The sequence below is a fragment of the Cheilinus undulatus genome, linkage group 5 (genome assembly GCF_018320785.1).
Source record: "Cheilinus undulatus linkage group 5, ASM1832078v1, whole genome shotgun sequence".
NCBI classification, from domain to species: domain Eukaryota; kingdom Metazoa; phylum Chordata; class Actinopteri; order Labriformes; family Labridae; genus Cheilinus; species Cheilinus undulatus.
The window spans coordinates 32,414,979-32,426,468 of NC_054869.1; the positions used below are offsets into that span (position 1 = coordinate 32,414,979).

Genomic DNA, 11,490 nt, shown 5'->3' on the forward strand with positions numbered 1-11,490 from the left:
TTTTTAAAAACAAATAAAGGGGGAAATTTGTTTTAGAAAATACTCAGCTGCGTGTGTACATGGCCTTACACTATAAAGGAGGAGGCTGGGGTGGGGGAGGTGAAGATAGCTATAAGCTGACTGCAGCTGGGGGTATGAACTAATGGCAAGCTTCATCAGTATGAGATAGAATGAACTAGTTATTTCTGCTCATATTGACACATTTTATACCCAATTGCTTCATTGAAGGGCGCGCCGGTAGTTCAGTGGTTAAGGCGCGCACCATGTATGCAGGCGACCCGGGTTCGAATCCGCCCCGTGGCTCTATTTCCTGCATGTCTCTTCCCCGTTTCCAACTCTATCCACTGTCCTCTTTCTAATAAAGGCACGAAAAAGCCCAAAAATAAATCTTAAAAAAAAAATGCTTAATTGAAGGGGATTATCATTTTTATGTCACTCATTTTGACTAAAACAAACATAAAATACGAAAAGGAGGATTCATGTAAACCGTTTTAAAAAATGACACTTGAATTATTGCATAATGTGCATAAAATCTCTGCTGCTGCAAGACATGAATGTATTTGACTGCTATTGTGACACATTTGAAGTTAAAGTAATATTGCAACTTCTGCGATTTGTAAATTGCAGCAGGCCATATTGTGATTGAATCTAATTTGCGATTAATTTCCCAGCCCTAGCCTCAGCCTCCTCCAAATAAGTAAAACAGCCCCTTCTACCCCCATTGTTACACTTGCACAGTGTCCTGAATGAAAAATAGATTAACTCTAAATTAAACATTTCTTTTTTTTTTGTTTCATTTGCTGATGCTTACATCTGTCCGTGACATTCTACTCAGAAATACAAATTAAAAAGCAGGTAAATATGCTGTAGTTTATGGTGGAATCTTAATGAGAGGATTTTTCTATGCATAGAGGGTAATTTTTTTCAGAATTTTAAAACAGAAGCTTGAATGAGAAAAATGTAAACAAAATTTTAAGCAAATTACTTTCTATAATTTAAAAATAAAAATACTATGATGAAATTTGATCCCAGTTTCTACAGAACTCCCTCCTACTCTACCAAGTTGTAAGATAAACCTGTTAATGTGAATATTTAACTGCTACATTGTAGTTATACAGTATATTTAACTCACCTTGTTTTCTGCATTAATGTTAAGAACTCATCTACACTGCCAGTTCTTTTGAATAAATATTATTTTTTAAAGTTATTTTAAGTTGACTTATTTTAGTCCAGCTTATTTTAATTTTTACTTTTCTATTATCCTTGGATTTTAATAAAACGCCTACCAATGTTATGCAAAATCCATGGATACTCAGAGAAAGGGACATGCATTTGGTTTCTGAATGTCAGCTATTTTCCTGTTTGTGGGTTTTGCGTGAGAGAATGATGCCGATCATGTTTATATCTGTGGCTGAATTGGATTAGAAGATAAGAAACTACTCTGATAAGATTAGAAATAAATGGAACTCTCATTTCTTCATCACAGAGAAATTTCTGGACCCGTGCAGCCCCTCAGAAGCGCCTCTCTCCTCCCTGAGCTCACTCAGTAGCTGCCCACTACAAACATGTGTTGCACCACCAGACCTCTCAGTGTACGTATTCATTAGTTGTTGTAGCCTCCAGTCATTTTCCACTTGTTTCCCAAAGCTGGATCACATTATGCCACAGAGAATTCCTGTGCCAGAAATGCAGAGACCCACTCTGATAAAAGATTACTGCCCCTATTTTCTGTTATTGCTGTCTCCCCCTCACCTCTCCATGCCAGTGTCTTGGAGGGAGTTCAAACATTCACAGGTCTTAGGAATGCACGAGATGACAAATGACTTGTAGTGTTTTGGTCAAGCGCTCAAAAGAGCAAGTTTTAGATTCAGGAAAAGTTGAGTTTTATGTTGCATGAGTTTAAATGATGTAGGTTATATCCCTGGGGATTTATTGACTGCATAATGAGGTTACACAGCAATTAAATGAACATACATTGCTACTGTATGTGCTGTATACCAATGAGGCAATTTGCACCCTGTGCTCTTTGCAACTTAAGCCTTTATTAGGAAACATAAAAATCCAAACAGTTGAAGGAGACCTGCAGTCACTGTGGCCAAATATCTACCTCATTGTCATTAGATTTAAATTAATCCAAAGACTGCAACTTTACTGAGCAACTTTACTTGAAGGTATACCTGCTGTATCCTACGGCGGATCTGGCCTCAGAGGTGTACCATATTGCACAATCACTTGAGCGTGCAGAGAAACAGTAATAGATGGTCATGAAATAGTATTCCATATGTTGCCATGGGCCCTGACTGTCATGGTGGAATGTGCTGCATTCCTCGGTATTAATCATTCGTCGTGGTGATTCTTAAACAACCTTTAAAGGACAATATACTATCGCCTACAGCGAATGCTTCCCTCTACTATAAGTTCCCAAAGGTCAGGTACCTTTTGTTGTTTTTGCTTCCTCCAAAATCTGGAGTCACAGTCACGGGTCAATTTGGATGAATCTGGGCACACAGTTAACAGCCATCTTCCTGTCTTCGTCTGCTCTCCCTGATGCTTCATGCCTGCGCTGCGATGGATGCTTGGAGAGAGGCGGGATAAGAGAACATGAGGCCCGGAAGCCTGTGGTGTTAATGTTCTCCCCGTGGTCTTTTGATCTGGCATCGAGGCAGCTGTCATTGATTAGTGTGTTTGTAGATGATTACTGAGGGAAGTGGGTGGTCAGACACAGGTCATATCTCTGTTTCTCCTTCATTCACATTTCTGCTTCCAAATGGGAAGTAGCACAACATGTCGGAGCAACTTTTCACAATGTTTTCACAGGCATTAGCCACAAGTCTTGTAATGTCCATCTTTAGTATTTAAATCCCCTTGCTATCATAAAATACGGCCCCATTTATGGTTTTATAGGAAGTTATGTCAACATCTACAGGCCACATGTGATGTTACCCTCCTCCCACTTAGTTGTGGTTGGTCTGCAAGCTTCCCGTTTGTTTGGTAAGTGATTGTTAGAGCAATGGTTGCCACATGGAATATCTGGCGAGGCATTAATAGCTGCCTTTTGTCCCTGATAAGAAAAGACTTACCATGACCTCAGCGCTCTCAAGGGATTCTCATATTACTTGTGAGAAAATGTTGCGTTTTCTTCACTTCCCCTCAGGTGTTGCAAGTTTTTCAAAGAGTAGTGTGAATGCATTGCAGAGGAGAAAAGTGGTATTTTATTTTCACATAATAGAGTTCCTATAAAAAGTAGAGAATGCAAAGGAATGCTTGCTTTGTAAGGGTTCCCCTCCAGTTAAATACTTCACAAAATAAATAAATCATTACAATACATCCAAAACACAGTGGTTAAGTATCAAGCATTTGTTTTAAATGTGATGTACCCTCTATTATTTCCATGTTAACAGACATTTCCCTCCTCATATCCATATTTCTTCTTTATGATGTGGATAATCTCACAGGAGATTATTGATTATAAATAATAGATATTTCTGCATCTACCACAGTTCATAGCTAGGACAGTATCAGTTGTTGTCCACATTACACACATGCTCCAGTTTCAAACTGTTTGGCACAGAAAAAGGATAAATATTGCATCCCGTGCCACTAAAAACACAGAAATCATCCTCTCCCATCAAATAAAGAACATGATCTCAGTAAAAAGTCAGTGACAGAGACCATTTTTTTGTGTAACAGTGTTAGTGCCTTGTTTCCAAATGAGAGATTTCTCAGTGAATGTCTTTATTTTACAAATAGTTTAAGGGTTTAAAACCTCTCAGTCCAGTGCTGCATTTTCTCCTTCTTCTCCACCTTTAATTCTCCAGTTTACACCAAAATTGGAAGAAAGTGGGTGGCCGTGTTCCTCCTGCGGGTTCTCTTGCCTCGCAGCGGCTTCCCATGGACATTCAGACCCACAAACATCTGCCGCTTCTTGTTCCTCCACTCAGCTGACGCGTACGTGTTGTAGCCGTTTTCCTCAATGCGCTCTTTCAGGGTGCAGTCCACACCAAAGTCTCTCTGGGAAAAACAGCAGGTATCATGTTTCAGTGTTGTAACCCCGACATGAGAGGTTAAGGCAAAACACACATCATTTTCTTTTGCAAATCCATTGTGGTTGAGCTCTGCGTCTTTGTTTATGCACTTCTCCTTAATCTGCATTGCATGTTTGGCTTTGTGTGCTTGTGCAGAAACTAGTATGCACTTTGATAATTGCACCATTCTTTCTCATGCATGTGTGCAATGTTCTACTTGTGATTTAAATTGAGCTATCATTTAGGGAAGTAAAGATAAGGACGGGGCTTTGATAGGAAAAGAATAATCTAACGCCATCTCTGCTCAGGAGCATTCAGATTGGCCTCTGACCCGGATACTCACCGCTCCATACAGCTCTCCCTTCCTGCTGATTGCCAGATAGTAATTACTGTTCAGCCCTTTGATGGCCACCACTCCCACATCCACCGATGTGATTTCAAGAATACCTACAATTCATACAAAAAGACAGTTATATCAACATGTGTTACCATACAGAATTCATGTATTACTTTAAGACTACTTTATTAGTTAAAGCTCCTGTGGGGTCAATTTTGGTGACCCCTGCAGAACTCTAATTTGTTTACTTTGTCCTGTACATGTTTCTAAAAAAAATAAATGCTTCAAAACCCTGGTTTGCTGTAAAGACAAAAAAAGGGCTTATATTGGCTGTTACAACCAACTGATCACCTCGTCTGACACCTACCCCCTAACAGCAGTCAAAGGCATTAAAAAATAATGAAATAGAAATAATCAGCATTGTCTCTAATGGTCTTATTTGTATTTGAAGGTCATAAAGAGACATCAGTGTGAATTTTAGGCTGTTTTATAACCAACTAAAAACTCCCCACAGCAGCTTTAATGGCATAATTAGAGAACTGAAAAAACACAGCAGTTTAAAGATCCTGCTTTGATTTAACAATCAAATATATCCTTATTTTTGTACATTTGAAATGGAAGATGCTGTCTCTACATGCTGTAATCATGTCATGTGACACCTACCCCCTGGCAGCAGTCAAAGGCATTAAGAATAACGGTGTAGCAATTATCAGTCTTGTTGCTGATGGTCATGTTCAGCTTTGTAGCTCATAAAAAGTCATTAGTATCAATTTTACTCTGTATCACAGCCAGTTAAAATCTCCCTACAGGGGCTTTAAGGTGATTCAGTGTTTCCTGATTCATATTTCCTGTACGTAAGAGTAAAGAAGAATTTACCCTTTCAGCAGTCACAGATCAGGAGATAAATCCTTAACTTTGTGCAGACATCATTAAGAGTATGGTAACTAATGAACCTCCACATGTAGCATGCTCATGTCAGGACACCTAGGACACACACAGTGTGGGAACTCTCAGTTAGGATACAGCGTCTCTTTGAGCACATTCATCATTTCAGTGATATTATAAAGTAACTTTACAACCCACACCTGTGTAACAGATTCCAGCTGTGCAGGCCATCTACTCTGAAAATTAATGGGTGGATACCGCAGAGATTCTCAGGTTGTTTATGTTCTGTTTGGTATTTAGCTTTCCAAGTCCCTATACAAGTAATTCAGGTTTCTCATAGGCTATTAAAGAGGCTAATTTATACCCCAGTTAACAAGGGCAAGCTTTTTCTGCAGACAGCTGTGGTTATTTGTGTGGTCTTGGTATCAAAGGTCAGAGAGATATAACTTCCTAATGTGTCCTTTGACCACAGAACCCACTTGTCTCCTCTTATGTGCGAGTGTTTGTACGTGAGCGAACCTCCCCTGTTCCCATGGCATGTTTGATTTCATGCCTCCCTCCCTGACTTCCTCTCCCCACTTCCTGTGAGCTGTCGTTATTTTACCCCGATAAGCACACATATGTGTACGCACACAAGCATTCAGACACACTACGGCGTGGGGGGTGTGAACTCCAGAGAGTCGACGACATCCTTTGATCAGATTGGGCAGCCCCTCCTCTGTCTGATGACTGTTTGTGTGGCAGACCCACTCTCCGGTGGCTGAAGGGGGGCTGGGGGGGCTTCAAAAAGCTGCCAGCCTGGTACAGGAGTGGACAGTGGAGGATGCAGGTGTGTGCCCCCCTCCCTAAAGAACAATCATTCTCTTAAAGAACACAGCAGCATCTCTCCTCGTCCGTGAGGTCTTGACTGTATCAGTTTCTAGTTCAAACAGTGGCACCTCGGGGCAGTAAGGTCTGAAGCGGTGAAGGCAGTGGTGTGGTGGGGACTGTGACACAACGGCCATTGAAGATCTGAGAGGAGCTGGTTTTCTGTATGGGATCGGGTGTCGGGTACGGAGTGAGGATGTAAGACAATCTATGGCAGGCTTGGGCTGCTCTGTAAACATGGGAGGGATAAAAGGAAGGAGAACAGAGGAGGACAGAGGAGCCATGACAGTGAGACTGGGGGTGGAGTGAGGATTAGTAAGGCTGTAATGATCACTGATCAAAGTCAGCCACCGGAGGCAGGGGCGAGACAGGTTGTATATACGCACACAGGCACATGCACACAAAAGCTCATGCACTCATATATGCATGCATGGTTAATATTGCAGCAGGTGGATGAGCACTTGTAGGCTGTAAAATTGCAAAATCTCCATTCAGTTTCTGTTTGTAATGAGCTTAGAGCTGCAAAGAACCACTCCTCATTTACATCCCCCTGGATTACAACATTTATCCAAAAATGTTACAACAACGCTGCGTATGGGCTAAATTTACCACATTATTCAAAAAGAAGTCAGCCAGCCAGGCTCAGCTGTTTACATGGTGATACAGCAGTCTGCCTTTTGCATGCTGGTTGCTTTTTCCAACTGTGTGGCTTATTTGCTACGCTCTGGTTGGAGTTACAACAGTAAATGGTGCGTCGGTTGTGGAATGAAGGCGCTGTAATGCCAAGCGGAATTAAAAAGGTGGTTTTTCCACAGTGGGATGCCAGAATCTACAGACTTTGCAGCTTTTTTTTTCTCACTCCTATTTTTAAATGACTGTTCACAGCCTGTTCTAAAATAACATTTGGACAGATAAGTCTTGATTGGTGCAGAAAAATGGTTCAAAGTGATGCATAAATCAGGATATAGAGTAAAAACACTTGATAAGGACCACACTGAGTGTATTTACAAAGCTGGGAGATCCATCGTCTACCCTACCTTGGAGGAAAAGCTATACATCTCTCTCCTTAAACCGCAATAAGAGCACCGTGTGTGTTTCTCCCATGCAGAGAGCTGCTGCTTTGATTAAAGGAGATGGATGTGCACACGTTCACATTTATACACACTTTTCTAGAGCCGTGTTCATGCACACATGGCCTGGCCCCTACAGCAGACACACAAGTGGTGGGTTGACACATATACACACACTTCTACACACAATCCTGACAGGCTCACTCTCTCATACCAACACAGCCAAGGATAATTAACTTCACTCTTTTACCGCCAACTTTTGCATTAGTCTAATTTAGCAATAATTCATTGGCTGTACAGAGCTGAAAGCAGTCAGTAAACCCATGATACCTGATTTGCGAATCCTAGATGTTTTTAACTCACGCAGATAGCTGGTATAGCTGACTTTAACACAATCTCCCTCCTTTTCTGTGCTTCTCTGTAACCTCAGCACAGGCTCCCAGCGGGTTGGAAAGCCATGTGGGACAGTTTTGCGCTGGCATCCCCATAAATCTGTGGGAGGCTGGATACTGGCTCTTTAACAGACAGTGAGCTGGGTCCTCGCAGGGCCACAGGCAGCACCTAAAACCAACACCTCCACACCCAATAAGATAAATGTACAAATGATAAAAAATCATCTAAGGTTGACTTTGAATATTTCTGTCATCTTGATGCTCAGGAAAAAGCAAGCTTCCCTCCTCTCATTGAGAAAAACTTGATATTTGTCACTTCAAGGGATCATGGAGGGTCTACAAAGGACGTCAGCCCTGGGATCATGTCTAGCCCCAGGGGCTGGAGCAAAGACTGAAGCTGCTGTTGTGTAGTATCCTTTACCGTGAGAACCTGATACCAGCGCACATAATCCACACACAGTGTCCCCAGACCCCCTCAGGACACAGCTTTTTGATGGCACCACCATTGATACTGAAGACGCACGGCTTTGATGTGGCCACAATGATGTTCAGCCGTGTCATTCATGAACTTGTATCTCTGGAGAGAGCTCCCATTCACCTCGCTCTAACGGACTCTTTTGAAAAAGGAAACACGCATTTCAAAAATGAAGAGTTATGCAGAATAAAAACAAGACGACAGGAGGTTAAATCCCCCCAAAACACACATAAAGTTGAAGTCCACACCACTGTTATGATAAATCGAGCAAGACTTCCTTACGCCACTCAAGTTTTACTACTTAAAAGAAACCGCTAGTGAAGGCGGCAGTAAAGGCATCACAGTGTAATACGGTCAGTAAATAAAGTTGGCTCTGTCATGACCTTGTCAAAACAAACATCTACTCTGACATTCTGCCTCCGCGTGCCATTTCCCCTTAAGTCTCTTTGATTGAATGTGTGGTTTAGCTCTCCCAAGAGGAACATTAAAAGCTTCCATACACACAGGGCTGGAAGACGGGGAGAAAAAGGGCAGAAAAGAGAATATGTGTGTCAGTAATAAGCGAGCACATGTGTCTTTGTCGTCTGCTATATGATCACACACCCACTGAAGCATGTGAATGCCCGCTGGCTGATAGGCACACACACGTAGCCTGGTGGGTATGCTAGGAGGCTGATGAGAATGCTTTTTTTTTTTTTTTTTTACCAACCAATATGCCGAAACATACAACGTGTAATCACTTTGAAGATATGTTCATGCGAGCGGGCACGTCAAACTGCTTTAAACAAATGTCTGATCTGTGACCAAGAGTGTGTAATTTGCTCCATGCCGGCTGGCAGGCGGGCAATCTGAGTGGGAGAGTGAAAGAGACCCAGACACAGGAAAAAAATAGAGCTGCAAGAGGCTAAAAGCATCAATGAGGGTGACATCCATATCCTCTAACCCCCCCCACCACAACAACACAAGGCCTGTTCTTCTGTGCTTGTTATCAGGTCTGTTTACCCTGGGCTGTGAAGACTGCCTGATAATGGCCGGGTTATCTGGCCCTGCTCCTTTTTAAGCCATCTTAGAGCTACCATCATTGTGCTGAGTGTTTGGACAGCAGAGATATGGCTAGGATGTCTGGTTTAAAACAAAAAAAGACGACTCTGATCGAGGATTGCTTTGCCCCAAACTAGAAACTAGTGGGCGGGCTGACAGTCTCTTGAAGCTAGCAACATATTGTGATTTTTAGTTGCATTTGCCAATATGTATGTCTTCTTTATTTACTTAAGATATTTGTTGAAAGATTCTTTAACTGGTGAAGACAAGGCTTAAGAGAAAACACCTTGCTTTGCAAAGAAAGCAACAACTAAATACTAGGGCCACCATTAATTTGCACTAATTTCATTGCATTTTAAAATGTGACTATTTTGCATTTCTGGATTTTTCTTCCTTAAACTAAGGGTAATTGACTTCCTGTTTGAAACAGATTTTTTTTTATGGTAGAGCAAAGATTCTGACATGAACTTTACCATGGAAAAAGGAACTTGTCATGGACTGGAAAGGAAAAAAGGGGACAGTAAATGGGTAGATTTTTGATAACAGATGACTTCTGACTTGTCCTCTGAGCTATGTGAGAGTTTTTTTTAAAGTGAAATGAGACTTTAAAGAGCAGTGATGTACTTGTTTTACATCACTGTGGCTGCAGGAAAACGTTGTAGTGGCTTAACCAAAGTGTGTTTGAAAGAGATAATAAGCATAGCAATTATATATATATAAAAAAATGCACTAATTATGGACTTTAATTAATCACAATTTATGCAATTAATCTTGACAGCACTACTTAATACTTAAGAGGGTATCTTAGTGCCATAAATTTCCCTGACTAAAGAGAATCAACAGGTGCTTTTGGTTTGCAAAATCAGCTTTTATCTTAGGTAAGTTTAGGTCTGAATCACTTGTAGCATTTGCAGATGCTGCAATGATTTCAGTCATCTTGGAGTCTGCCTTTTTTCTCTCTTACATGAATTTCTTTGATAAGTTACTCACTGAGGGGGTCATCTTTGCTCTTGGTTCCGTTGACCTTTCCATTCCTATCGATCCTCAGGAAAAACTTCTGGAAAGAGAACAGCTTCCTTCTCCGTATATCCCCCTGCAGATGACTGTAGCTGCGCACATGCCGGCCCAGCGGGCCCCTGGTGGCCCTTGGCCTAACGCTGACCTCAGTCTCAGAAATGTTCAGAGGAACCCTGAGAGTTCGTAGGTTTGTGTGCCTCAATCTGTCTCTGCGGTTCAGGTGGCTGGCTGCCCCGGGAAGAAAGAAAGAGAGGAGCACGAGGGCCACCAGGAGAGGCAGAGACAGGGAGGAAAGCAGTGTGGATGACCTTAGTCTAGATCTGACCCCAGAACGAGCCCCTAACCCAGCCCTGGAGCAGGACGAGGCAGAGGCAGCCTTACTCCCTCCAGCAGCCCATCTGATCATGGTAGTGTGCTGTGTGGAGGACTGGAGGCAGCCTCAAAGCCTGGGACATGCTGCTGGGGGCGAGGAGAGGCTGGGAGGGCAGGGAGGAGAGCCCTCCACAGTCTGAACGATGAAAAGGTCCCACTGAAGAGACTGAATGATTCAGCACCTGTATGAAAATCTCTGATCCTTCTGCGTTAAAACTGTTCGACAAGTGTTTCAAGCTGATAATCCTCTGGTTCTTTTTCCACTGTTGGAAATGTGATGATCAGAAAAGCTGCAGTCTGTTTTGGAAAGTAAATCAGTCTGATAAAGCACGTAAAAAAATCGCCACGTGTTTGTATCACACTAACAAGCCTGTTTTCCACTTTTTTTTTTGCTTTTAAATTGCTTGTAAAAAGGTTGATTTAAGACTGGCTGCTCCGGCATGACCATGTAATTCCATAAAAGAAGAAAAAACAGCTAATATCCAAGTAGAAAGTTTGCATAAATCCGTAAAGTTCCAGTGAAATCACAACAAAGGTTCACAACACAGTACCTGTCTGACATCTGCAACACTCCACATGTTCACTCTGAGGAGGAAAACCAGGATGCAGGACTTTAAAAGGAGCGTTGGTCAATCCAGGCGCATGTCAGATAATCCATCTGTCTTCTTGTGTTGCCCCGCTCGTCTTACTCCCCTTCATCTCTCTCTCCCTCTCTCCCTCAACCCCCAAATGACTCCACCTTCTCACAGCATCAAGGTAACAGTCTGGGGAGGTCTTCCTCTCTGAGTCAGACTCGTCCGTTAGCTCCTCAGTATGAGGATTCCTGGTGTGATGTCCTCACCTGAAGGCTGATCACAGAGAATGACTGTTGTGTTGTCTTGTGTAGCTGTGTAACTCTGTTAGCTATTTGATCCCTCCCTCTTTTACTCAACTTCCCCTCTCACATATGGGAGCAAGAGCTGTGCTGCATGTGTGTGCGTGAGTTTGTGTGGATGCCTACGTACGAGCG

The 11,490-nt window shown here is 42.3% G+C and overlaps 1 protein-coding gene across 1 annotated transcript; it reads right to left on the minus strand.

The window, feature by feature from the left end:
* Positions 1–3,731: 3,731 nt before the first annotated feature.
* LOC121510330 (fibroblast growth factor 10-like) lies at positions 3,732–10,632 on the minus strand. The gene is made up of 3 exons (XM_041788329.1): positions 10,083–10,632; positions 4,369–4,472; positions 3,732–4,011 (listed from the first exon to the last, which is right to left on the minus strand). Exons 1-3 carry the CDS (start codon positions 10,513–10,515, stop codon positions 3,820–3,822), a joined length of 729 nt encoding a protein of 242 aa, XP_041644263.1. The 5' UTR covers positions 10,516–10,632; the 3' UTR covers positions 3,732–3,819.
* Positions 10,633–11,490: the final 858 nt, after the last annotated feature.